This window comes from Dictyostelium purpureum (assembly GCF_000190715.1).
Source record: "Dictyostelium purpureum unplaced genomic scaffold DICPUscaffold_36, whole genome shotgun sequence".
Lineage (NCBI taxonomy): Eukaryota > Evosea > Eumycetozoa > Dictyosteliales > Dictyosteliaceae > Dictyostelium > Dictyostelium purpureum.
The window spans coordinates 65,478-92,000 of NW_003519373.1; the positions used below are offsets into that span (position 1 = coordinate 65,478).

Genomic DNA, 26,523 nt, shown 5'->3' on the forward strand with positions numbered 1-26,523 from the left:
AAATATTGTGATGTGTGTTTCTGCTGTTATTATAGATTGAGTTACTATAAATTTTAATGCATACAGATTTCTCTTTATAAAGCTCAAAGGTGGCACTGTAAACCAAGTTTAAAACTTCTTTTAATCCTCCAAAAAAACAATTTAATATTACAAAAAAAAAAAAAAAAAAAAAATATCATTTGAAATCAAATGGGATTCATTATAAAAATTAAAGAGAAGCATTCGACAAAATAATAATAATAACAAACGATTTCCTTAAATCAAGATGGTTTGATTATTGTTTTTTTTTTTGTAATATTAAATTGTTAATTGACTTTATTAACAATTTTTAAAGTTTATATCAGTTTTGATTGTATAATAGAATATCCAAGAAATTAATTGGTTAGAAAATTGGTGGTTCTATTTTTAATAAATTTAAAAAATCAATAAAAACAATAATAATAATAATAATGATTTTAATAAATTAAAAATAATAAAAATAATAAAAATTTTTGTTAATTTTTATGTGCTAACTTCTTTTCACCCCAAAAAAAAATTTAATTTGGCAGCCAAAGACAATTCAAAAAAAAAAAATCTAAAAAAAATAGGGGATTATTTCAAACCTTTCAATATTTTTTTGTGTGCAAAAAAATTATTTTATGAAAGTAATTTACAAACAAACCTTTTTAGAATTTTTTTTTTTTTTTTTGTTTTTAATGTCGAAAGAAAATAATAATAATTACAATAATTGAAGAAAATTTAATAATAAAAATTAAAAACCTCTTTTATCCCCCAAAAAAAGATTAATTTTACAGCCTTGGGCAACAATTTAAAAAAAAATTTGGTGGTTAAACTTTTCAAATTTTTTTTTTTTTTACATATTAACCACCTTTATAATATGGAAGTGATTTCTTTTTTTGCATATCTACAACTTACATATTATGAAATTTTATTAATGTTTTTTTTAAAGAATAAAATTAATTTTTATATTGAAAAAAAAAATATTTAAATCAAAATTTTTTTTTTAAATATAATATTTTTAAAATCATTTATTTGTTTATTCATTCTTATAAATAAATAAATACTATCTTTATTTTTAATTTCTTAGCTTTCTAAAATTTCATATTCCTCAAATCAACAAAATTCAAATGTCCACAATCCCAGCCGGTAGTGTTGCATGTTTATTCAATGCTTTATTAAATATGCGTAGTTCAACTGATCATAATGCTGATCATGGTGTAAAAAACTCTCTTTTAAATTTTACCAACTCAAAAGAAACAGGTAGATTTGATGGATCAGAATCTTGGTCTGCATCAATCAATGATGATAAACAATTCATCGTTGCAGGAAGTTTAGTGGTAAGCGATTTTGTTGCTATTTCAACTCAAGGTCGTGGTGATTTTGGTATGAATACAGTTTTTTTATAATTTTTAAAAGGTAAAATTTTATTAATTTTAAATGTTTAAATTATTTTTATTTAGATCAATGGGTCACTTCATATAAAATCACATACTCATATGACAATGTTACATGGCAAAATTATAACAATGGTCAAGTTTTCAAAGGAAATACTGATAGAAACACAGTAGTAACTCATGTTTTCCCTCAACCAATTCGTGCTAGATCTATTTGTATCACCCCAGTCACATGGAATGCCCACATTTCACTTCGGTAAATTATTAAAAAACAAATCTATATTAAATTTTAAAATGACTTGTATTAATTTATTGTTTTTTTTAAAATAGTTGGGAACTTTATATCAAACCAGCAGTAAGTAACTTTGTACAAATTGGTCACGTTTCAATTGGTGATAGAACTCTTAATACTGGTAATGGAGTTCGTGAAGCTGTTCGTCATGTTGATTTTGATAGACCATTTGGCAAAGTACCAAAGGTTGCTCTCGGAACCACCCATGTTGATGGTACAACTGATAATAATCAATTAAGATATCGTGTCGATGTTGCCAATGTTACAGCAACCGGCTTTGATATCAAATTTGTTACATGGGTTAATAATATTATATATGATATCACTGTTGACTATGTTGCAGTTGAACATTAATTATAATGTTTATAAATCTAATCATAATTATTTCAAATAATAGATTAATAAAAAATAATTCTAATTTATTTTAAAAAATCATAAACTTAGTTTTTTTTTTTATTGATTAAACAAAAATAATAATTTTTTCAATTATAATAAAAAAAAAAAGATAAAAAGCCTTATGTCAAAAATATTTCTTAAATTAAATAATTGGTTTTTTTATTTATTTTTTGAGAAACATAACATACAGGTTTGTTCTTCTATACAACAATGATGATAGGAATGACCACAATTTGGAAAAACTATAATAGTAGCAGGAGTTGAACCTAAAAAACTTGATTCTGGATTTTCTGCTAAAGGTAATGTGCATATTTGACAAATTCCGGTTTGTAATTCTGTTTCAACACCCCAATGTCTTCTTGAGTTATCTTCAAAAAATTGTGGGAGGCTAAAATCGAATTGACCAATGTTGTTCTTTAAGTTTTTTAAACTATTATTATTGTTATGTTGGTTATTATTATTATTATCTTGGTTTAAATTTATTTCTTTTGTTAAAATTGATAGGATTTGGGGGGATAAAGTTAAAGGTTTTTTTAACCATAAATGACTATCTAAATTTGATAAAATGTCATATGAAAGTTTCGAACGATTGTATAACGACCATTTACCAAAATTAATCCAGTCACTTAGGATACCAGTTGAAATTTTATTCTTTTCAAACATTTCATTATTATTATATTTACAAATTAGCTCTATGGTTTCGAGTGGACCTATAGCTTTACCCATTAGTTCGATGATAAATGATTCAGAGATGTCCAAAACGATTTTATTTGATTCGTCATAGTATTCAAATTCTTTATCGACAAAATTACGTAAAGACTTCATAGTTTCTAGAGTAAACGACCAAATTTCAATATTTGTATTGGTTTCGAACAATTGAAGAAAGCCCTGTTTGTTATCGCAATATACTGTCAACTCTACTAATTTCTTCGAGTATTCTATCAAGAGTTCTTCGTTGTATAATACTGATTTAAGTGAATATATCTTGTTATAATATGAATATATGTGGTATAAACCTTGGAAAAAACCTTCTTTCTTGCATTGCTCTTCAAAGTATTTAATATCACCATTGTATTGGCCACTGGGGCTAATTGTGTTCTCTATAATTTGAAGTAAAATTGCGCTTGATGACTTCCACTCAACTTTAAATGACCCCAATCTTGGTACCATACGTTCACCATTATCTAGACTGAGGAATAATTGATTACTATCTGGTTTATCATGTTGTAAAGTACAGTCAAACCATTCAATTAATAAATTTGAATTTAATTTACATTCTGGTTTACTATTCATTAGTTGATTTAAATATTCGAATTTAATTATATTGGTTAATGCTGTTGTGGAGTTGGTATCTTGTTGTTGTTGATTGTTATTAATAAATTGGAAAATATTTCTTGGTAAGATAACTGGATATTGTTTTGCAAAGAATATAGATGCTTCTTTTGGTGACATTTGTAATAATGGGTCAATAAATCTAAATAGTAAACCATAGTCATTTAAATGACTATCAAGTAGACTGAGACATGTGGAAGAGTCATTTGTGTCTAAAAATTGATAAATAGTTGAAATGATCTTTGACTCTTGCTTGGTGAAGGACTCGAGTTCTAAAAGAGTTTCTATACAGCTATCCCATTGTTTTTCGTTGGTGTTGATATAAATTTTGTTGGTGTGTAAAAAGTTAAAGTATGATTTAATAAACTCTTTAGCAATAGATTCATCCCAACATTTGCAAAGCTGGTGTTTTGATGACTCTGTCTCTTTACATTGATTCAAATTGATACCCATAATAAAACAACTTGTAACAATTTCTTTAATCATTTCGTTAGCTGGTACATCTTCAATAGAGTTGAATAAATGAGCCCAAATAGATAGAATGACTTCAAATGACTCTTTGTTTTTATTTTCTTTGAATGATAATAGTGATTCATAGGTTTTCTTTGTTAAATTATCTAATGCTTCTAGTGGATGAATATTAATAGCTGGAGGTGGTGAAGCTGAATCCTCTACTGGTGTTATATTTGTAGCTACTAAACCATTAGTATTATTTATACCTGTTGATGTTGTTGTACCTATTGCTCCAGCAAATTTATGTGTTATATCGTTGGTTTTATTTAATGCAAATTGTTTAATCTCTAATAATGATGATGTTGCAGAATTTAAAGTTTTGAAAATTCCTTCTTTGCCCTGTTGAACAAAATTTTGTGTGGTTGCGTTAAGATTTGCTGTTGTTGAGGTTATTACTGCTTGTTGATCTATATTTGCATCTGGCTGTATGGCTACTACTGGTGTGGGTTGTGGTATTGTAACAACAGGTTCACTGGTATTAACTGGTGATACTGGAGTTGTACCAATTGGTGGTGAGCTAACAACACTTGATGGAGCTTTCTTTACAATTTTCTTTTTAATAATAACAGTTCTTTTAGTTGTACCTTCTTCATTTGTTGTTGCTGTTGAATTTTCATTTGTTGCTGATGGTTTATTTACAGTAGTTGCTGGTGGTTGAGATGGTGCAGTAGACGAAGCTGGAGGTTGAACTTTAATTTTTTTCTTTATAACTTTTCTAGGTACACTCAAAGTTGGCTCTTTAGAAATTAATGGTTCTGATGATAATGGAATATCTGAAAAAATAGATTCCTTTTGAGTTTTTTTAACCTGTGGTTGTTCTTCAATGGTTGATGTTGGTGAAGTTGATAAAGATGACTCTACTACAGTAGTATTTGTGCTAGTTATTTGTATAGGTGCAGATAATGGTTGTTCATTTTTTTTAATATCTGAGTCATTTGAAAATTTTAATATAGTTTGTTGAGGAACTGGATTATGATTAATTGTCTCTTCTGTGCTATTTGAAAGGGAATCTGTTAATGTTATATCATTTTCACTTAAACTTTCACTTAAATTTGATAAACTATTATTTTTAACCATTACTATATAAAAAGGTATTAATAACATGATAAAATACATTAAAATAAATTATTATTAATATTTACAATTTGCTTCTTCATCTTTCTTTAAAAACTCTGGCTCAATACTATTGTTTAATGATGTTGATGCTGATGATGATGGCGATTCAATAATAATATTATTTTCCTCAACCAATACTTTTTCTATTTCTGGAGCTGGTTCTGCTATAATTTGAGGTTGTTCAATAATTGGTTTATTCTCTTCATTATTTTCATTTTGGTTTTCTAAATTTGATTCATTCTCTTCTTCTTTTTGTTCGTCTGGAGGTAAAATTATAATTGGAATTGATGTAAAAATTCTGGATATTGATCTTTGTTGGCCATGAAGTACATATATGGAATCTTGATAAACTACTAAATCGTGAATGTGGCTTTGGTCCAATTTCCATTCCAATACTTCAACTTCGTTTACATCGATTAAAAGCAATGAGTAGTCATCATAAGAGACCAAGTAGTTACCAAATGGTAATAGTTTTGAAAATATCATTGGAAATTTACCTTGAAGATAGTGGTCAGCATCGGCGTTTGCTGAAGTTATCAATGGTTTGGGTTTAACTATTACTCCATCTTCGGAAGGGGTGAAATTCATAGTTGATAAAACTTTTCCATCAATTGGGTCGGCTAACCATAATCTCTTTCCTGGTCTTGAAGTATACACAGAGCCCTTGTAAAATGGATGAAAACATGCACCTTGTTTAGTATTTTCACGTAATTTTTTACCTATTTGCGTTGTTGATTGCAATTTACCAGAGTTTGTTGATGTAAGAATTTGATAGTTTAAAACCATTGACTTTGTTAGAGTACTTGATAGAATACTAACATTTATAGATTGCACGTGAACAGGAGTTGGTAAAGGTGTTGTTATAACTATATTTTGATTGGATGGTTGGTTGTGTTGGTTTAACTGACTATCTAATGTTGAGTGTGGTTGACTGTTACCATTACTGATGGATATAGTTGGGATGATATCTAATTGTACAATTTTGCTATCACATTTATATACCAATTCACCACTGAAAAAGAATGCCTTTCTAGCCTTTACGACCGAGCAACAAAAAATGTTTCCCGAGTCATCACCGCTGAATAAATAGTTACCACAACGACTCCATATAATAGATGTGATTTCAGAATCTTTTGGATGATCAGTCATTTTTGCTAAAATCTTTTCTTTCTCTCTACTTTTAGATATATTTGACTCTATAATATACAATGTTCTTAATGTTGCAACTGCCACCAAATTATCATTTATTGGATTGATTTTAATAATCGATATTTGATCTCTGATATCATTTAATGATAAAATTTGGGTGAATGATATATTATCGTTGGTAAACACCTTGAATGCATGTTGATGATTTTGAAAATGCTCCAATATCTGTTTCTTATTTGTAAAAATTGAAGATGCTGATTTTCTTTCAAAAAAGTATAGACTACCTGTAGTCGCACCCAAGGCTAAATATCTCTTTGATACATCTAAACATGTGTATTTAACTCTACTCCCACCACCAATCGGTAATAATATATTATCCAAATCGTCTATAACCAATTTAGGAACTAAAGTAGTATCGACTGTTGATGCTGTTGCTAATGCTGTAGAAGTATTATTTTCATTGTGATTATTATTATTTATTGTTGTCGTCATTTTATTTTTTTTCGTTATTTAATAAAATTAAAAACGGTTAGTTTAAATTTTATAAAAAAAAAAAAACTATAACAACAACAATCAAATAATGCTATTAGATATATGGATATTATTATTTATGCAAATTTTTATAACCAGTTTTTTAAAAAAATAAAAAAATTAATGAAAAAATATATTTTATGGAAAGAAAAAGCACAAAACTTTTTTTTTTTTTTTTTTTTTTTAAAATTTTATTTTTATTTTTTTTATATTTTTATTTTTTCATATTTATAATTTTTTTTTTAAATTTGGTAATTTATTATTATTTTCTAACAATATAACAAAACATCAGAATATATAGGTTTTTTGATCCGTGTTTCATATTATTATAAAAATTGATATTTTTATTTTAAATGGTGCTTAATTTTTTTTTTTTTTCTTTTAAAATATATATATAATATCCTTATATAATATAAAAAAAATATAATGGTTCATAATTTATTTAATACTAAATGTTATTTATAAACTTTATTTTTATTTTTCACAACCAAATGTGATCATCATTATTTAATTATTAAAAAAAATAAAAAATAAAAAAAATTTTAATAAATTAATTTTTTTATTTTTTAATTTTTTTTTAATTTTTTTTTTAATTTTTTTTTAATTTTTTTTGGTGAACATAAAAATTAAATTTTTTTTTTTTTTTTCAATTTTTTTTATTTTTATTTTATAATTTATTTCTTTCTTAAATTAATCCTTACTTAATTGTATACATATAATTTAAATAATGTCATTCGAACATATTAACTTTCCAGTTTTTGGTCAAGTTGACTATTTTGGTAAACAATCACAACAACAATTACAACCACAACAACAATATACACCAAGCCATGGTGGCAAAAAAAACACATTGTAAGACGATCATCACATTTTTATACACATACATACCATAATAAAAATATTAAATAAATCATTTGACAAAAATAAAGTATGTGCAAGGTAAACATAATATTAATATTTTTTTTTTTTTTAATTTTTAGAGACCCAATTGTAACAGGTACATCTATTATTGCAATTAAATATGATAAAGGTGTTGTTATGGGTAGTGATATGTTATTATCATATGGCTCACTTGCTAGATTCAATTCAATTCAAAGAATGACCAAGTTTGGTGGCAACACCATTATTGGTGCCAGTGGCGAATATAGTGATTTCCAATCAATCACAACCACTCTTAATGAATTAGTGTAAAGTATCATATATTTATCTATACCTATTAAAAAATCTATTTAAATAATCGATATTAACTTTTTTATTCATTATCATCAATAAAAAAAAATAAAAAAATTATAATTTCAAAATACAGTACTGACGATCATTGTATGGATGATGGTTCAAGATTAAGCCCAGAAGAAATTTGGAATTATTTAGCTCGTATTTTATATAATCAAAGAAATAAAGGTAACCCACTTTGGAATACTTGTGTTGTTATTGGTTATCAAGGTGGTAAAAGGTATTTAAAAATAATAATCCTATCAGCTGAATTATGCTCAAATATTAATATATCTTTTTATTTTTATTAACAATCATATAGTTTCTTAGGTAAAGTTGATTTAGTTGGTACCTGCTTTAAAGAAGATATTGTTACTTGTGGCTATGGTTCACACATTGCTTTACCATTATTAAGAAAAGCAAGAGATGATAATCCAAATATGAATTTAGAACAAGCAAAGAAATTAATTGAAGATTGTTTAAGAGTACTTTTTTACAGAGATGCTAGATCATCAAAGAAAATTCAAATTGCTGTTGCTGGTGAACAAGGTATTGATATTTCAGGTCCAATCGAATTAGAAACTTATAATTGGAATAGTGGTGAAGCTGCCGTTAAAAATTTTAGCCAAGTATAAACCACCAAAATAAAATATAAATTATATTTAAAATCACACACATATAATAAATAATCATGATATAATAGTTTTTTTTTTTAAAACATAAAATACATCAACAAAATCAACAACAAAATTCATCATCATCAAAAACCACAATAACAACAACAACAAAAAAAACAACAACAAAACAAATAAACAAAAAAGTAATAATAGATTGTAGATAAAATAAAATTTTTTAAAACATTATTTTTTTATTTATTTATTTATTTTATTTATTTATTTATTCTCTTTATAATTTAATCTTATAAAATCACGAGATAATAAATCTGCTTGTCTAATTGATTCTGGTACTCTATAGGTGGTTGTTAATTTGACTAATTTTAAAGTTGTATCTAATGATAATCTGTGACCTTGAGAAACATACACTGGATTCTTGCAGGATTTATTTGATAAAATAGCGGCACCCCATACACGACCACTTTCACCCTCTAGCTTTACACAAATATCCATATCATCGTTTTTGTTATTATTATTTCCTTTTTGTTTTTGTTGTTCTAAATATGATAATCTTTCATTTTCAACTTTTTGTTTAATATCTTTGGTGTTTAGGTTATCTACATGGAAAAAAGTTTTACCAACACCAATAGTCGGTATATCAGCCAATAAACCTAAATGAGATGCTAAACCAAAACCACGTGGATGCAAAATACCATTACCGTCTATCATTAAAACTTGTGGAACTAAATGACAATTATCTTTTGATTCTTTTAACCTTTCAATCAATTTGATTAGATGTGGTACTTCACGAAATGCTAAAAAACCTGGTATATATGGTAGATTTAATTTAACAAATTCTATATCTTTATAGACAATTTTTAATGATGGGTACTCCAATACTATAAGTGCGGCACAGGCATCCTCTTGATTATCTTTAACAAAACTGATATCTACACCACCAATATACTTTAATTCTTTCTTGTGGTTTTGATTATCGCCATCACCGACACCGGGTATACTAAAATCTATTTGATCGATTTCTATTAAGCTTGTTTTTAATTCATTTTGAATGCTAAATAAAATAGCAATAAATATAAAAATTAATATTTTATTATTTAAAAATTATTTTTATTTGCCACATTGTGGTTACTTTATCCATTTTTCTTGTATTTCTTTTTCTTCAGGGGTAAGTTCTTTGGGTTTGAATTCTGTCTTTTCAACAGGAGTATTAGTATTATTGCTGTTATTATCTGACATATGGATATAGAGTATTTATAATATAAATAAATAAAAATATTAAAAAAATTAATTTAAATAATATTTTTTTTTTATTTTTTTTTTTTTTTTTTTTGTAATTTATTTTTTTTATTTTTTTTTCCCATTTTCTTTTTTTTAATTTTTTATGATTTTATATGAAACTAACTTAGTTTCATTTTATTCAAAATATAAATCACCATATAGCTCCTTAATATAGCTATGGTATTTTTCATAAATAATTTTTCTTTTTAATTTCTTTGTTGATGTCAATTCAGATTTTTCACCTTCGTCCATAAATTCGTTTGGTAAAATTTTGAATCTTTTAATTGTTTGTACTTGTGCCAAACCTTTGTTAATAACTTTAATGTTTTCTTCAATATATTTATTAAGGTCTTCATCTTTTGAGGCTTCTTCTAAAGATTCTGGTACCTTGTATGGATAGCTTTTCTTGCCTTTTAAGAATCTCAAGAAATCTAGATTAACTGTAATCAAACAAACAAGGAACTTTTGTTTATCACCAATAACAACACCTTGTTCAACACCCGGTATCAAACGGAGACTACCCTCAATCAATGATGGTGAAATATTTTCACCACCAGCAGTAATAATAATTTCTTTTTTTCTGTCAGTAATGATGAGGAAACCTTCATCATCCATTTCACCGATATCACCGGTGTGGAACCATCCTTCCGAATCTATTACCTCATTGGTTGCTTCTTGATTATTTAAATAGCCTTTGAATATAAAATCACCTCTTAATAATATTTCACCATCTTGAGCAATCTTAGATTGACCATCAATAACTCTACCACAACTTGATAATTTAGGAATTGGTATTCCCATAACACATGGTCCAGTGGTTTCAGATAAGCCATAGCAATTATAAACTCTATTGTTAAGGCTTGCAAAGAACTCCAAGGTATTGTTGGAAATTGGTGCAGCACCCGAAATACTTCTTTTAACATTTTCTAAACCGATACTCTTTAAAATCTTTTTGTATACCAAAGCATTAGCAATTTGGAATGATAGGGTTGTTTTCTCACCTTTTTCCATTCTTTTAGCGTTATCCAAACCTACTCTCATGGCCCAGTCGATTAAATATCTTTTAGCACCAGTTATTTGGGTTATTTCTGATTGAATTTTAGCTTGCATTTTTTCAAATACTCTAGGTACACCCAAAAAGTAATCTGGTCTTACATCCAACAAGGTATTTATTAACGATCCCTATAAAAATATTAGATATATTAATAAAATATAATATATACTAATTATTAATGTTTTTTTTCTTACCTTTAAAGCATTTCTATCACCAAAAGTTACTTTAATACCATAAATATTACAGGAAATTAAAGAGAACATTTGTTCAGCAATATGACTTAATGGTAGATAACTAACAACATTACCTTGATTTAATATCTCTCCAGGAACAAGGACAACATTGATACATCTTATAGATAAAGAAACTATATTTTTGTGTGAAATCATACAAGCTTTAGGCAAAGAAGTTGTACCACTAGTAAAAATCAAAGTTAAGGTATCATCAGGTTTAATTGTGGAGCATATATTATCAATAGTTTCATCACTAATATCAGTACCAAGCTCTAAGAAATCATTCCATTTATAAACTTTGAAGGGGGAACTTGAATAAATTTCGTCACTGTCATAAATAGATTCCATTAGTACTATTGTTTTACAATAAGGTATTTGGTCTTTAATTTCAAGGTATCTCTTTAATCTTTCTTCATCTTCAACAAATACAATTTCACCTTTGGAGGATCTTAAAAAATACTCGCATTGGGATGAGGACGAGGTTGTGTAGATACCACTAGGAACAAATCTAGCAATAGCAGCGCCATAGTAAGAAATTACCCACTCTGGATTATTGTAACTGTTTATATTAACACCACATCCACTGGTTAGTCCCAATGTAAGAAGAGATTTGGCACATTTATAAACATCAGTTTTAAATTCACTAAAGCTCCAAGTTTTATACTCTCCATCTCTTTTAATACTTAAAAAAATATCATCTGGTCTTATTTGGGCATTTCGGTTAATATACTCACAAGAATTTCCGTAATTGGGTATATCAAGATGCATATGTGTGTTGGAAGTAAAAATTTTTTCTCCATTAACATATTCAATTTTACCTTTATTTTTTTCTCTAATTGTCTTAAAATCCATTATTTTTTATTTTTAACTATAATTATAAATAATAATATTGAAGAATTATAATATATAAATAAATAAATAAAAATAAAAGTCTTTTAGTTTTTTTTTTTTTTTTTATTTATATTTTTATTTTTATTTTTATTTTTATTTATTTTTTGAACCTTTTTTTTTTTTTTGAATCTTTTTTTTTTTTTTTTTACATGTATATTTACATAATCAATATCAACATTTTCCTCATTTATCATAAAATTTCTATATTTATAAATAACACCATAGGTGTAATTAATAATTAAAAACTATCTCTTAAAATCTATAAAAAAATTTTTGGTAAAATTGTTGTGTGTATTTAATTTAAAGTAAATTATCTGTAATGAAAAAATAATTTGTAATGGGGGTACCAAATATTATAATAAAAACAAAGTAATTGAGGAGATAACATAGTTTATGATTTATTTATTAATTTGCACAAATAAATACCAATATGTATTGGGAATAGCTATAGGTGTATAATAATTTTTTTTTTAAAAGGATTAATTATTATTTATCCATATATCATTATATAATGATTTAAAAACTTCAAAATATTTTTGATAAATATATTTTCTTTTTAGTTTTTTTGTTGGTGTTAGTTCGGATTCTTGACCTATTTCAACAAATTCACATGGTAGTATTTTAAATCTTTTTATTGTTTGTACTCTTGCTAAATCCTTATTAACTAGATCCATTTGTTCCTTGATGTAGTTTTGTATGTTTTCATCATTGGATGCTTCAGTTAATGTGTTGGGTACATTAAATTTTATAAGGTTTTGTAATTTCATAGATTTTAAAATATCTAAATTTAGTGTTATAATAGCAACAAGGAACTTTTGTTTATCACCATAAATAACAGCATATTCAACACCAGGTATACTTCCTATTTTTTTTTCAATCATTGTTGGTGCAATATTTTCACCACCTGATGTTATAATAATTTCTTTCTTTCTATCTGTAATAAAAAGATAACCATCTTTATCCAATGTACCTACATCACCAGTGTGTAACCACCCTTCAGAATCAATTACTTCATCAGTTGCTTGTTGGTTATTGTAGTATCCTTTGAATATAAAATCACCTTTTAATAAAACTTCACCATCATTTGCAATTTTAATTTCACCATTATTTACTTTTCCACAACTTCCTAATCTAAATTCTGGTGATTCAATTACTGAGCATCCAGTGGTTTCGGATAAACCATATGTATTCCCTATTGAGATACCAATAGATTTAAAAAAGTTGTTGGTATTTTTAGATAATGGGGCACTACCTGTTGCAACAATTTTTATATTATTAAAACCAATTTTTTCATATATATTTTTGAAAACCAATTTTTCAGCAAGTTTATATTGAGATGAGGATTTTTTGTAATGTAAACCTACATTCATTGCCCAATTTATAATAAATTTTTTTAACCCAGAAGCTTTCTTAATTTCATTTTCAATTGAAGTTTGTATTTTTTCAAAAATACGAGGTACTCCACAAATAACTGATGGTTTAAATTCTTTTAAGGTGTTTATAAGAGTACCTTTTAATGCATTTCTATCACCAAAGATAACACATGATTGTGACATTAATGCAATAACAAGTGTTGTTATTTGATCTGCAATATGACTTAAAGGTAAATATGAAATAAATACATATTCCCCATAATCTGCATTTCCAACGAATAATTGAATACCATAATAACCAATAGAAACATAGTTTTTATGTGAAATCATACATAACTTGGGTTTTGATGTGGTCCCACTGGTGAAAATAAAAGAAGCCAAATCCTCATTTTTAATTGAAGCCGAAATTTCATCAATTTCTGTATCATTAATATCATTTCCAATTTCTAAAAACTCGGACCAATGGTATACTTTAAAAGGAAGTTCTGAATAATTTTTTTTTTCACCCCCCAAAGATTCCATTAAAATTATAGCTTTACATTTTGGTATGTCGTCTTTAATTTCTATATAGTTATTTAATCTATCTTCATCTTCAACAAAAACAATTTCAGAATTGGATTCATTAAAGCTTGTTTGGCATTGGGAGGGTGATGATGTGCAATAAATACCAGTGGGTAAGTACTTTGAAAAAATGCATCCAAAAAATATAAAGAACCATTCAGGATTATTATAGCTGTTTATATTAACTGATGAATATTGTGTTAATTGCATTTTTAACAATGACTTTGCGACCCTGTAAATATTTTCTTTATATTCTTTATATGTCCATTCTTCCAATTCACCATTTCTTCTTGTTTTTAAAGCTGAAGCATTTGGTGAAGTTTTAACTGCAAAATTAAGATACTCTGTTAAGATATCAAATTTTGGTACCTTATTAATAGCATTAATTTTATTAGAATGATAGTTTTCAGTTTCAAATACCATAGTTATATTTAAATTATTATATATTTTATTATTATATATATAAAAAATGTTTGAATTTTTTTTTTTAAATTTTCTAAAATAAGATAAATAATTGAAATTTAATATTTAAAAAAAACATTAGTATAAAATTTTATCATAACTTGTGTAATTATTAATAAAAATTTTATTTTATAAATTTTAAAAATTCAGATTAATAGATAAGTAGATAACAGATAAAAATATAGTACCACATTTTCTAATTTTTTTTTTTTATTAATATTTTAAAATTTTAAAAATAAAATTATAAAAAACAAACAAATAATATAGAATATAAAATAATATTATAGATAATAAAATATTAAAAAGTTTATTTAAGATTGCTTTTAAATTAATCAAAATAAAAATCACCATAAAGTTCTTTTATATAATTGTCATAGATTTTATAAACTATTTTTCTTCTTAATTTCTTTGTTGGGGTTAGTTCTGAATCTGCACTACCCTCTTTAAATCCATTTGGTAAAATTTTGAAGTTTTTGATTGTTTGTACCCTAGCTAAACCTTTATTAATTTCTGATATTTGTTCTTGAATATATTTATTGAGATCTAAATCTGTTGAAGCCTCTTCTAAAGATTCTGGTACCTTGTATGGATAGCTGTTCTTGCTCTTTAAAAATCTTAAAAATTCTAAATTTATTGTAATTAGACACACAAGGAACTTTTGTTTATCACCATAGACAACACCTTGGTCAACACCTGGTATTAAATTGAGATGACCTTCAATCAATGATGGTGCAATATTTTCACCGCCAGCAGTGATAATAATATCTTTTTTTCTATCGGTGACATAAAGGAAACCTTCATTATCTATTCTACCAATATCTCCAGTATGGAACCATCCTTCAGAGTCAATTGCTTCATTGGTTGCATCTTGATTGCCTAAATAACCTTTAAATATAAAATCACCTCTAAATAAAAGTTCTCCATCGCTTGCAACCTTAGCCTCACCTTCAACAATAAGTTTCCCAATACTTCCATATCTACCCTCTGGAGATTCTGTTGTAACTGCTCCAGTAGTTTCTGTTAAACCATAACAATTTCCAATACAAATACCGATGGATTGGAAAAAATCGATTGTTTTCTTTGAAAGGGGTGCTGCACCAGATAAATAAAGAGTGCAGTTATCTAAACCAATGGTTTTTAATAGTTTCTTAAATACTAATCTATTGACTAAACTATATGTATATGATGGATACAAGTTCCCACTTCTAATAGCTTCACCATTGGATAGACCAATCTTCATTGCTTGTCCAATTAAAAATTTTTTAAAACCTGTTAATTGGTTAATTTCAGATTGGATTTTAGCTTGCATTTTCTCCCAAATTCTTGGTACACCAAAGAAACAAGTTGGTCTAGTTTCTTTAATTGTTTCCAACAACGAACCCTGTTTTGAAGAAAATTATCAGTGTTTATACATAATTTTTTATAAATTTATAAAATGATATGATTGGGAACTTACTTTTAAAGCATTTTTATCACCAAATATAATCTGAGCACTAATGAATAATGGGAGTATAATAGATGATAGAAGGTCGGCAATGTGAGATAAAGATAGGTAGCTTATACTTGTTTTATTTTCTGTGTTTGGCTCTGGGAAGAATGTATTGATTTCTGAAAGGCCTGCACATATACAGTTCCTGTGAGTTAATAAACATGCTTTTGGATTTGATGTTGTTCCGCTGGAGAATACAATGGTGGCAATATCTTGATCTGAAATGGTTGAAGAAATATCATTTACTTCACTATCTGGAATGTCACTACCAAGTTCCAAAAACTCTTTCCAATTATAAACTTTAAAAGGTAGCGCTGAATAGTCAACTTCATCTGAAGAAGGCTCCATAATTACAATTGCTTTACATTTTGGAATGTCGTCCTTTATTTCAATATATTTCTTTAGCTTTTCTTCGTCTTCTACGAATACCATTTCTGCCAAAGAGGTGTTGAATAGATACTGGCATTGTGATGGAGATAAAGTGGTATATACACCGCATGGTGGGGTTTTTATGTGAACACATGCCAAAAATGTAATTGTCCATTCTGGACTGTTATAGCAGTTGATATTAACTGAGCTCCCTTGTCCCAAACCCATTTTCAAGATTGACTTTGCAACTTTAAAAACATCTTCTTTATATTGGATATATGTCCATTCATCTAAAATTCCATTTCTTCTGATTCTCAAAGCTTTTTTGTTTGGTGTCTTTGTGTAGGCATCTTGAAAATACTTGACGATTGAGTTGTAAACTGGGTATCTATTTTGTTTTCTTTCATTTTTTATATAGTTATTTTTATCTATTTCTGAACTCATTTTTATTTTTTGAAAAATTAAAAATAAGAATAAATATTTTTTTATTTTATTTCTATTTTTATTTTTATTTTTATTTTTTGTATAATATTATAATTAAAGTTACATTGCATTTTTTCGATTCTTTTAAACCATTTTTTAAAACAACCTTATTAACCATTATACAAAAACAAATAATTATTTGATTAATATTTTTAAAAATAATGAATTATAAATTATTTTTTTATAGATTAACTATTCAAATTATTAAATTTTTTTTTTAGTGTGTGTATGGAGCCAACACCTATATTAAGGGTTTGATTTTTTATTTTTTTTTAAAATTTTTGTGTGGGAGTGTTTTAGTGGACGGGTGTTTATTTTTAATTATTAACATATTTATTTTTAATTATTAACATATAATATATATAAATAAAAATTAATATTGTTTAAATTTATATTATTATTTTATCAATTTTATTATTATTTTAAATATAAATAAAATACATTAATTGTTACTATTTTTTATAATATTTAAATGTAATAAAAAATGGTTTTTGCGATAGGTAAAATAAAGTATAAACTAATTATTATAGTTTTGGTATTGATTGGTAAGAAACATTATTATTTTTAAAGCAATTATTTATTGTTTATCGATCTTTTTACGTATATTTGTGATATCGATATTGTTTTTGATGTTATTATATTGTGCTATATTATTATTATTATAACTATTATTATTATTATTATTATGTTGCTATTTGTACTAATATATTTTCTTTTAAATATTATAGAAATAATTAATGCTGAATATTTTATATTTGACGGTAAACCTAATGATTTTAAAATATGTGAAATAAATAAGCCTGCAAGCTTTAATATATCATTAAATAATGATTTCTTTCAAATATCAAATATTACTTTAAAATACTTATTGGTTAATAATTCAAATGGACATTACTATTTTGACCCCAAACTATAAAGACCAAAACAATAATAACAACCTCTATATTGATGAACTAATATATTATCTTTTATACCAATACCAGTATAACTTATCACCAAAACCAAATTTAAAGTGTGCAGAATTTCTATCCACCTATTTGTGTACCTATACTTTTGTTGAAGGTAGTTATTATTATTATTATTATTATTATTATTATTATTATTACTACTACTATTATTATTATTGTTAATTATTAATACCCCTAATTTTTTTAAAAAAAAATAGTTAATAAAAAACCCTGCAATGATATATGTGAAGCTGTTATAAATAAATGTTCTAAAGAATTAATAATTACCAATTTTCAAGTTATCCCCAACCAAAGAGAATGTGAAAGTAATGGAACATTAGCAGAAAAGTCAGTTCAAGAGGGAAAAGAATGTAGTTTAATTAGTTTAATATCATCAAAATCTTTAGAAAGTTGGTGGACTGATCAATCTATCAATTTGAATGATGTTGATGACTATATTAAATACCCGGGTGGTGTGGTACGTGGCTCTGTATTGGGATTTGGTGTATTATTAGCAATATTATTAATTATTGGAAGTTTACATTTTGTAATGAAATATCAAGATAAAATAGTATAGACTCAAAAACAAAACTCCTTTTATTTTATTGTATTTTTAATGCTAAAATAAAAAATAAAAAAAATAAAAAAAAAAAATATTTTTTTTTTTTTTTTTTAATTAAAATAAATAAAAAAAAACTGAAAATTAATAGAATTTTAATCTTAAATTGTAATTTAGAATGTTGCTCTAAAAACCCATTTTACATAATTATCTAATCAAAAACCATTTTTTTTTTATTTTTTTTTTTATTTTTTTTTTATTTTTTTTTTAATTTTAGACCTCTTTTATTTTTTTTTTTTTTTAATTTTTAAAATTTTTTTTTTTTTTAACTCATTTAACCTAACCACCTCACAACATATAATAATAAATTTTTATTTTATTATTACCACCAATATTTATATAAATACTTTTTTCATAGAATAATAAATAAATAATTAATATTTAAAAATAATTAATTATTTTATTTATTATGAATCGTAAAAGAAGGAAATTATAAATTTTATTTTTATAAATATACACATAAATAAATACACATTTTTAAATTATACTTTTTTCTTTCTTTTTTTTTTATCCCCAATTTTTTTTCTCTTTCTTTTTTTTCTTTTTTTCTTTTTTCTCTTTTTTTTTTTAAATTGCACCTTTTTTTTAATCATCAAACAAAATGGTATTTTCAAGATTTCCAAAAATTCAAAGAAACTTACCTTTAATCAATCTTTTTATTGCATGTTCTGCACTTGGTTTTCAAGTAATGGTTTTATATCCTTGGCATCTACAAATTGATGAAAGTCATCATAGACTCATTAAAAGATTTAATGACCTCTCTAAAGATATGACAACTTTGCAAAAGGAACAAGAGCTTGTCCAGTTTCAATCAACAAATGCAAAAGTACAAGCAGGAACTTTACCAAACAATGCTTTTTCTGAAACCAGTAAAACAGTTTTAAGTCCCTCAAGTAACATTGCCAATTAAAACCAATTTTTGTTTTAAACAAAAATAACAATAAAATAATTAACATAGAATAACCAAAATAATAAAAATATAAAAATAAAAATAAAGTATCATCACTAGGTTTATAAATTAAAATATTTTTTTCTTTTTATTTATTTTAATTTTTTTTTTTTGTATTGTTAACAATAGTTTTAAAAAATAACAATAGAGTTTGGGTGATTGTTAGTAACTATAACTTTTATTTTAATCCCAAAAGACCGTTACCGCCTAAAAGACCACCAACGACTCCGGTAAGAAGAACATCTACAGTGTATACAACACCTTCAACAGTTTTAGCTACTGGTATCAAAATTTCAGAAACGAGTGCAGCTTGGTTTGGGTTATATTGTGATGACAAAGCACTGTTGTTTAAAGCAGAAGATCTTTTTGAACCATTGATGCTACCTAATGATGAAATGGAGTCTAAATATGATAAAAGATAATAAAATTAGTTTTTAGTTTAGTATTGATAAAATAATAAAAGATTCTATACAAACTTAAAATTGTCATTTTTTTATTGTTAAGCTTTAAATATCTTTTTAATTTGATGATATGATTTTTATTTTTTTATTTTAAAATACATCTATTTATACTTTTAATTGTTTTAATTAATTGTTTAATTGTTTAATTGTTTAATTGTTTTTTTAATAAAGACAAATTTATTATATTTTCATATTATAAATTTGTAAATGATTAAATAAAAAAGTGTAGAATGATAGTTAAAATAAAGAATGATTAAACGTTGGTTTAAAATTTACTCGTTTTAAACAAATCAAATTAATTTTTTGTTATATTTACTTTAAAATATTCAAATAAATTTAATAATATTACACCCACTTTCAAAATTATAACCACCCCCACCATAATATTAATTTTTTTTTTAATTAATTAAAATTTTTTATAAATATAAAATTCTATTTTTAAAATTGTCCATGCATGTACGAAAAAATAATTAATTAATTATATTTTAAAATATAAATAATATAAATTATAATAATTATTTTTTTTAAAAAAATGTGTAGTAATTTATATATCTTTGGTTTTTGAAAATGAGATATAAAATTATTTTTTTTTATTGAACAATTTTAAAATAATAAAAAATAAAATAATTTAAAAGATAAAAATAAAATAATTATGTTATTAAAATATGAAAATTAATTATTTTATTGACATGAAAAATCATAGAATTACACATAAATAATTGAAAACACTTAAATGAGATATATACAGATTCTAATGAAGTTTAAAGAAAATATCAAATTCATTATTTAAAATGACTATTGTTAATTAATTTCCTTTTTTGTTTAAAGATAAAAGTTATATGTAAAAATATACAAATCATCCCATTGTAATAAAAATACATTAAAAAGAACGAAAGAAAAAAAAACAATAAAAAAAACCACCCCAACAGTGAATGTGTGTGTGTGTTTTAAATTAAAATTTCAATTGTTATTTTTTTTTTCAAACATTCATTTTGTTAATGAATTATTAATATTAACACATTTGTTTAAAGAAAAAAAATGGGTTTGTGACCAACCAATATGAAATTAAAATTGTCAACTTTTTTTGTAAAATAATTTTATAAATAAAATAAATGATATTTTCATTTGGTTATTGTGTTATGTAAACTCCTCTTTTTACCGTGGGTGTTGTTATCAACCATTTTTTTTTTTTTTTTTTTTTTCTTTAGCATGTCTAAAATTAACTTTTTTTAATTTATGTATATTTTTAACTTTGTTTTTAATTAATATTCATATAAAAAAAAATAAAAAATAAAAGATTTATATTTTTTTTTGGTTTTTGTCAACTGCTATTTTTAATTTTTCAATTTAAAAAAAAAAAAAGTTATGAAAATCTTTTTAACCAATGAAAATTTAATTTCAAATCATGATTTAATATAAAATGATATTTAATATTTTTTTTTATTAATTTTATTTTATTTTATTTTATCACAAAAAAAAAAAAAATATAAAGTTATTTTTTTATTATAAAATTATTTCAAATCAAAAATATATTTTTTAAAATAATATTCACAATAATAAACTATTATACAATTAATTTTCATTTTACTTTGTATTTTACAATTTACATGCATTAATTACCTTTAATTTTTGACTTTCAAATTAAATAATAAACACTTTGGTATAAAAAAAAAAAAAAAAAAAAAACTATATAATAATTTTTTTTATTTATATAAAGCAAAATTTAAATATAATAAAATGAAATTCTTAATATTTTTAATATTAATAATTTATTTTATTAATAGTATAAATTGTGATAATACAAAACCATGTAAATATTTAAAGAATTAATTTATTTTTGTTTTTTATTATAATAATAATTAACCCCTTATTTTTTATCTTTTAATTTTATTAGCAACCCTTTTATTACAATTACAAATCTTTGATCATTTACCAAGTTTGAATAGTGATTTCGAACCATCAAATGGTCAAGTAACAAAAGGTATTGTTAAAAAAAAATTAGTTGGAACCATCCCAGAACTGGTTTCTCTTGATCCAGGATACCTACCAAATATAAATGGAAAAATCAGCAATCCACAACTATTCAAAACTTGGTTTAATAAGAATGATTCCCAAAATGTATTTTTACAAGGGAATATTCAACTTTCCTACGATAATAATTTAGGTGTCTATTCCTATAAAAATAATAATTTCTTCCCAATTGATGATATGGGTTTTGATACTGATCCAAACAATAAAGTGTATATTGGTGGTTCTAAAAAACCATTTGTTTACCATAATTTTCATTGTAAGTATAATTTATAAAAAAGAAAGAAAAAAAATATAAATATTAATTATATTTTATTTTATTTTAGTCTGTTTAAAAATAACATCTAAATTTACCTATCAAGGTGTTGAAAGTTTTTCATTTGAAGGTGATGACGATGTTTGGGTATTTATTGACAAAACATTGGTTTTAGATTTGGGCGGTTTGCATCCAGCTCAAGCTGGTACTGTTAACTTGAAACAGATTGGACTAGTAGTTGGTCAAACCTATGATTTCGATTTCTTTTATTGCGAAAGACACACACCATATAGTGACATGAAAATCCAAACTGATTTAGAAATTGTTTGTAGTTATACAGATTATTGTGGTGGTATGTTTATTTAAACTGTGCATATATTGGTATAATTATTTTCGTTACTAATACTATATCATTATTTATTATTATTATATTATAGTTTGCCAAGGTGATGGATCAACATGTTGTAATGATGATATGTGTGATGATGGTAATGCTTGCACCAATGACAAATGCCCATTACCAAATACTGTAGTTCCAAAGGGTAGTAAATTTACAGATTTTTGTCAACATATACCAACAGTTTGTAATATTCAAGATAGATGCTATAATATTGGTTGTGCTTCAAATAATGGTTCCTGTATTAGAATGTCACCAATACCCTGTAAAGATGAAAGTGATCAATGCCTTGTTCCAACTAGTTGTAACTCTAAAACAGGATGTTTCTATAAATCCACCTGTTTAAATAATCCTTGCTTTACTGGTGCCTGTGATAAAGGTACTTGTGTTGAAAAAGATGCCAAATATTGCGCTAATGAGTTGGGTAATGATCCATGTAGAATCTATAGCTGTAATACAACACAAGGTTGTATGTCTAAACCAAAATGTGAAAAGCAAACTGATGATCCATGTACTTTAACCACCTGTGATGTCGACGGAACATGTGGCCAACTTAAATTAAATGCTACTGCTTGCAATTGTGGTTGCAAACTAAACAAATGCCAGATCAACAATTGTGATATTTCGCGATCACCATCGGTCTGTAATGCATTACCAAGACCAGAAATTGACGATGGAAACCCATGCACAATCGATGAGTGTGATCCAGTAACTGGTAAAATTACCCATAATAAAATGCCTTGTGATGGCTGTAGTACTTGCAAAGGAGGAACATGTGTTGCTATCGATTCAAGTTGCAACGATGGAAATCTATGTACCAGCGATATGTGTAGTATGAATGGTACCACTAATAATGGAAGTTGTATACACATAAATATAACCTGTAAACCAAATGCTGACCTATGTATCAATACAGTCTGTCACCCATCTCTAGGTTGTGTCGATGAACCAATAGTTTGCCCAGATGAAGGATTGTGTCAAGTTGGGTATTGCAATCAAGGAAAATGTCTATTAAAACCAAGAGTTTGTGAAAATAAAGCTTTTTGTTTGAATGTTGAATGCAATGAAAATACCGGATGCATCTATTATAATAAGACCTGTGTTCCAAACTCACCAAAATGTCAAAAAGGTGTATGCTATAATGCCACTGAAACTGAACCTGGTAAATGTGTTTCGGTAGATTATGACCCAAAACCATTCATTTGTAAACCTGCCGCAATTATATCCACCTCTGTAATAGTTGGTGTTTCGATCGCTGGTGCTGTTGTTGCTATCGCTTTGGCTGTTGGTGGTAAAAAAGGATATGATTATTGGAAATCAACACAAGGACAACCAATTACATCTGCTATAAGTAATCCATTGTATACCTCTTCCCAAAACTCTGCTTTAAATCCATTATATAATGAATAAAAATAAAGTATAAATAAATATTATTTATAAAAATACATTTAAAAATAAAATATATAAAATTAAAAATTAAAAATAAGTTGGTTGTACCAAATTTTTCAAATAATCAAAAAAAAATAATTATTTTTAAAATTATTTATTAAATTTTAAAATAATTTTTTTTTTTTTTTTTTTTTTTTTTTTTAAAAATTATCAGATATTTTTATTATTTTTTTTTTTTTCAAATATTTATCAAACTGCTATATTTATAAAATTAATTGTCTAAAATGGCTGATTATAATGTTGTTGTAAGGATTATTTTATGACATTTTATTAATTTACTTTTTTAAAAATGACACTAATTGTTTTTGTTTTTGTTTTTGTTTTAAAAATAGATTAAATTACCAAATGGAGGTGTTGTTAAACCATTACTTAATGAAAGTGTTACTGTTAAACAATTAAAAGATATTATCAAACAATCAATCCCAGGTGCTACAGATTCCAATATCATTGTATCCCTTTCACAAAATCCAGCAGATTTAACAAAGAGAATTTCAGCAATTGGTTTCACCAAATATTTAACAATTGATGCTGTCAAAAAGGCATATCCAATGGGTTTTATTAATAACTCTTCAATCGAATTTAATGATGGCAGCGATTCAATGATTATGAAATTATATGTTTCATTAAAATAATCAAAAATAGTAATAACAACAATAAAAAAAAAAATACCTTGTAATTTTAAAAAAAAACTAAAATAAATCTATTTATTATTATTTTGATCACTTTTCCAATTATTTTATTTTAAAATTATTTGTTTTTTCTGAAAAAATAATAATTTTTTTAAAATTAAAATTTTTTTTTTTTTTCTCATTTTTTACAATTTAAAATTTTAAAAAATCATTTATCACATTCAGAATGTATAAGTAATAAATAAAAGACAATGGATATTCTTTTATTAATAATATGTTTAGTATTGGGTTTTTCTTTGTGGTTAGTTGTGGAGGTAAAAACTTTTAATATCAATTTTACAAATAAATTATCAAGTCATAGATTATAATACTAACAATATTTAAATTCAAAAAAAGAAAATAATATTTTATATAGAAAATAAAAATAATAACAATAATAGTAATAATAAAGAGAAAAAAATAATTTTACCACAAGGTTTAAACTTTTTTACATGGTTTTTTAATTATTTATTAAATTATTATAACCTGAAACCAACATCGTCAATTGTAAATAATAAAAAGAGTGATGGAGAAATCAATGAGCTTAAAGAGGACACAAGTGAAAACACAGTTTTAAAATGGTTTAATGTATTTAACACATCAACTTATTGCGTATCATTTTTTGGTAGGCCAATGATATTTACAAAAGATATCAATATAGCAAGATACATATTATCAAATGTCACTGATTACCAAAAACCTCCAGATTCATCAGGAGTTTTAATTAGATTAGCAAGTAATAGTATTCTAATGTCAGAAGGAAAAGAATGGAAGCACCATAGAGACATATTAGAGCAACCGTTTTCCTCAAGAAATGTTAAATTGATGGTTCCAACAATCGAATCTACAGTGGAGCAATTAATAAATCAAATTAATTTAGGCAACAAACAGGTTAATAGTGGAGATGAATTCAGAATTGATATCCACAGTACAATGACCAAATTAACATTTGATATTATAGGAAAGTTATCAATAGGTTATGATTTCAAAAGTATAAATAATAGCAATAATAAAGAATCCGAAAATGTTTCAAAACAATTTGATTTCATTTTAAACGAAATGATTAGACCAATTAGAAGATTTTCGAAATATTTGCCGCTATTTAATGATATCAAGCTTTTTAGATACTTGGCAAATTTTGAAACCGTTACAAAAAATGCTATTAAATCAAGACTATCGGTAATAAGCAATCCTGACGGAGAAATTTCAGGTAATAGCAGCACATATAAAACAAACTATTTATTAGATCCATTAATCAAATCAAATATTAATGAAAAAGAAGTAAGTAAAAAATTTTCATAAACTATATAATCTTATGTTTAATATTAATATTTTTATAATTTAGATAATAGGAAATATAAATACTTTTTTATTAGCAGGTCATGAAACATCAGCAAATTTATTAACATTTATATTTTATTTATTATCAACACATGAAAATATTCAAGATCAACTATATAAAGAATTAAAACAGATGTCCAGTGAAAATATTGAAAAATGCGAGTTTTTAGATTTCGTTATTTATGAAACATTGAGACTATTCCCACCAGCACCAATGATTGGTAGAAATTCAACAAAAGAAGTTGATGAATTGCACGGACAGCTCAAACAACTTTTTAGAATACCCAAAGATACATTAATTTTATTTTCAGTTTATGCAATCAACAGAGACCCATTAGTATTTGAAAACCCAAATCAATTCATTCCATCACGTTGGGCAACAATGGAAGATAGATTTATTTTCCAACACATATCATTCTCAATGGGTAAAAGAGTGTGTATTGGTATGAATTTCAGTTTAGTAGAAGCACGTATCATCATATCAAAACTATTATTAAATTATAGAATAGAATATAAACCAATTAAAAACCTTGATAAGCCATTCACAATTTACCAAAGAGCAACATTAACAACAAAATATCCAATTAATTTAAATTTTATAAAAAGATAATTTAATAAAAAACAACTTGTTATTTATTTATTTAT

General features: G+C 25.0%; 12 protein-coding genes across 12 annotated transcripts; 7 read left to right on the forward strand and 5 right to left on the reverse strand.

Annotated features, from left to right (window-relative positions):
- Nucleotides 1-1,038: 1,038 nt before the first annotated feature.
- On the forward strand, nt 1,039-2,112 carry DICPUDRAFT_93835 (uncharacterized protein). The gene is made up of 3 exons (XM_003284959.1): nt 1,039-1,383; nt 1,461-1,650; nt 1,725-2,112. The coding sequence occupies exons 1-3, from the start codon at nt 1,128-1,130 to the stop codon at nt 2,038-2,040; spliced, it is 762 nt and encodes a 253-aa protein (XP_003285007.1). The 5' UTR covers nt 1,039-1,127; the 3' UTR covers nt 2,041-2,112.
- A 129-nt stretch (nt 2,113-2,241) lies between these two features.
- Nucleotides 2,242-6,684, reverse strand: DICPUDRAFT_148868 (uncharacterized protein; the record flags this gene model as incomplete). The annotated part of the gene is made up of 2 exons (XM_003284983.1): nt 2,242-5,006; nt 5,070-6,684. 2 exons carry the CDS (start codon nt 6,682-6,684, stop codon nt 2,242-2,244), a joined length of 4,380 nt encoding a protein of 1,459 aa, XP_003285031.1.
- A 766-nt stretch (nt 6,685-7,450) lies between these two features.
- DICPUDRAFT_75973 (uncharacterized protein) lies at nt 7,451-8,570 on the forward strand (the record flags this gene model as incomplete). The annotated part of the gene is made up of 4 exons (XM_003284960.1): nt 7,451-7,575; nt 7,704-7,910; nt 8,030-8,176; nt 8,258-8,570. The coding sequence occupies 4 exons, from the start codon at nt 7,451-7,453 to the stop codon at nt 8,568-8,570; spliced, it is 792 nt and encodes a 263-aa protein (XP_003285008.1).
- A 258-nt stretch (nt 8,571-8,828) lies between these two features.
- On the reverse strand, nt 8,829-9,806 carry DICPUDRAFT_75974 (uncharacterized protein; the record flags this gene model as incomplete). The annotated part of the gene is made up of 2 exons (XM_003284984.1): nt 8,829-9,621; nt 9,700-9,806. 2 exons carry the CDS (start codon nt 9,804-9,806, stop codon nt 8,829-8,831), a joined length of 900 nt encoding a protein of 299 aa, XP_003285032.1.
- Nucleotides 9,807-9,983: 177 nt separating this feature from the next.
- Nucleotides 9,984-11,987, reverse strand: DICPUDRAFT_148871 (uncharacterized protein; the record flags this gene model as incomplete). The annotated part of the gene is made up of 2 exons (XM_003284985.1): nt 9,984-11,030; nt 11,097-11,987. The coding sequence occupies 2 exons, from the start codon at nt 11,985-11,987 to the stop codon at nt 9,984-9,986; spliced, it is 1,938 nt and encodes a 645-aa protein (XP_003285033.1).
- Nucleotides 11,988-12,505: 518 nt separating this feature from the next.
- DICPUDRAFT_148872 (uncharacterized protein) lies at nt 12,506-14,383 on the reverse strand (the record flags this gene model as incomplete). The annotated part of the gene is made up of 1 exon (XM_003284986.1): nt 12,506-14,383. The coding sequence occupies one exon, from the start codon at nt 14,381-14,383 to the stop codon at nt 12,506-12,508; it is 1,878 nt and encodes a 625-aa protein (XP_003285034.1).
- Nucleotides 14,384-14,750: 367 nt separating this feature from the next.
- Nucleotides 14,751-16,724, reverse strand: DICPUDRAFT_148873 (uncharacterized protein; the record flags this gene model as incomplete). The annotated part of the gene is made up of 2 exons (XM_003284987.1): nt 14,751-15,803; nt 15,879-16,724. The coding sequence occupies 2 exons, from the start codon at nt 16,722-16,724 to the stop codon at nt 14,751-14,753; spliced, it is 1,899 nt and encodes a 632-aa protein (XP_003285035.1).
- A 491-nt stretch (nt 16,725-17,215) lies between these two features.
- Nucleotides 17,216-18,336, forward strand: DICPUDRAFT_91431 (uncharacterized protein). Its single transcript, XM_003284961.1, has 3 exons — nt 17,216-17,308; nt 17,492-17,825; nt 17,929-18,336. Exons 2-3 carry the CDS (start codon nt 17,648-17,650, stop codon nt 18,285-18,287), a joined length of 537 nt encoding a protein of 178 aa, XP_003285009.1. The 5' UTR covers nt 17,216-17,308; nt 17,492-17,647; the 3' UTR covers nt 18,288-18,336.
- A 594-nt stretch (nt 18,337-18,930) lies between these two features.
- DICPUDRAFT_23930 (uncharacterized protein) lies at nt 18,931-19,095 on the forward strand (the record flags this gene model as incomplete). Its single annotated transcript, XM_003284962.1, has 1 exon — nt 18,931-19,095. A coding segment is annotated over one exon (165 nt), but the record flags the coding sequence as incomplete, so codon positions are not given.
- Nucleotides 19,096-21,476: 2,381 nt separating this feature from the next.
- Nucleotides 21,477-23,906, forward strand: DICPUDRAFT_96914 (uncharacterized protein; the record flags this gene model as incomplete). The annotated part of the gene is made up of 4 exons (XM_003284963.1): nt 21,477-21,549; nt 21,634-22,026; nt 22,094-22,375; nt 22,461-23,906. 4 exons carry the CDS (start codon nt 21,477-21,479, stop codon nt 23,828-23,830), a joined length of 2,118 nt encoding a protein of 705 aa, XP_003285011.1. The 3' UTR covers nt 23,831-23,906.
- Nucleotides 23,907-24,078: 172 nt separating this feature from the next.
- On the forward strand, nt 24,079-24,549 carry DICPUDRAFT_45854 (uncharacterized protein). The gene is made up of 2 exons (XM_003284964.1): nt 24,079-24,114; nt 24,202-24,549. The coding sequence occupies exons 1-2, from the start codon at nt 24,094-24,096 to the stop codon at nt 24,499-24,501; spliced, it is 321 nt and encodes a 106-aa protein (XP_003285012.1). The 5' UTR covers nt 24,079-24,093; the 3' UTR covers nt 24,502-24,549.
- A 200-nt stretch (nt 24,550-24,749) lies between these two features.
- Nucleotides 24,750-26,488, forward strand: DICPUDRAFT_28572 (uncharacterized protein; the record flags this gene model as incomplete). Its single annotated transcript, XM_003284965.1, has 3 exons — nt 24,750-24,812; nt 24,895-25,818; nt 25,883-26,488. The coding sequence occupies 3 exons, from the start codon at nt 24,750-24,752 to the stop codon at nt 26,486-26,488; spliced, it is 1,593 nt and encodes a 530-aa protein (XP_003285013.1).
- Between the last annotated feature and the right edge of the window lie 35 nt (nt 26,489-26,523).

Coding starts and splice junctions, on each gene's coding strand:
- DICPUDRAFT_93835 (XM_003284959.1), top strand. CDS start 1,128: ATGTCCACAATCCCAGCCGGTAGTGTTGCATGTTTATTCAATGCTTTA. Junction 1,384..1,460: donor TCAAGGTCGTGGTGATTTTG/GTATGAATACAG, acceptor ATTTTTATTTAG/ATCAATGGGTCACTTCATAT. Junction 1,651..1,724: donor AATGCCCACATTTCACTTCG/GTAAATTATTAA, acceptor TTTTTAAAATAG/TTGGGAACTTTATATCAAAC.
- DICPUDRAFT_91431 (XM_003284961.1), top strand. CDS start 17,648: ATGGACATTACTATTTTGACCCCAAACTATAAAGACCAAAACAATAAT. Junction 17,826..17,928: donor TACCTATACTTTTGTTGAAG/GTAGTTATTATT, acceptor AAAAAAAAATAG/TTAATAAAAAACCCTGCAAT.
- DICPUDRAFT_45854 (XM_003284964.1), top strand. CDS start 24,094: ATGGCTGATTATAATGTTGTT. Junction 24,115..24,201: donor TGGCTGATTATAATGTTGTT/GTAAGGATTATT, acceptor TTTTAAAAATAG/ATTAAATTACCAAATGGAGG.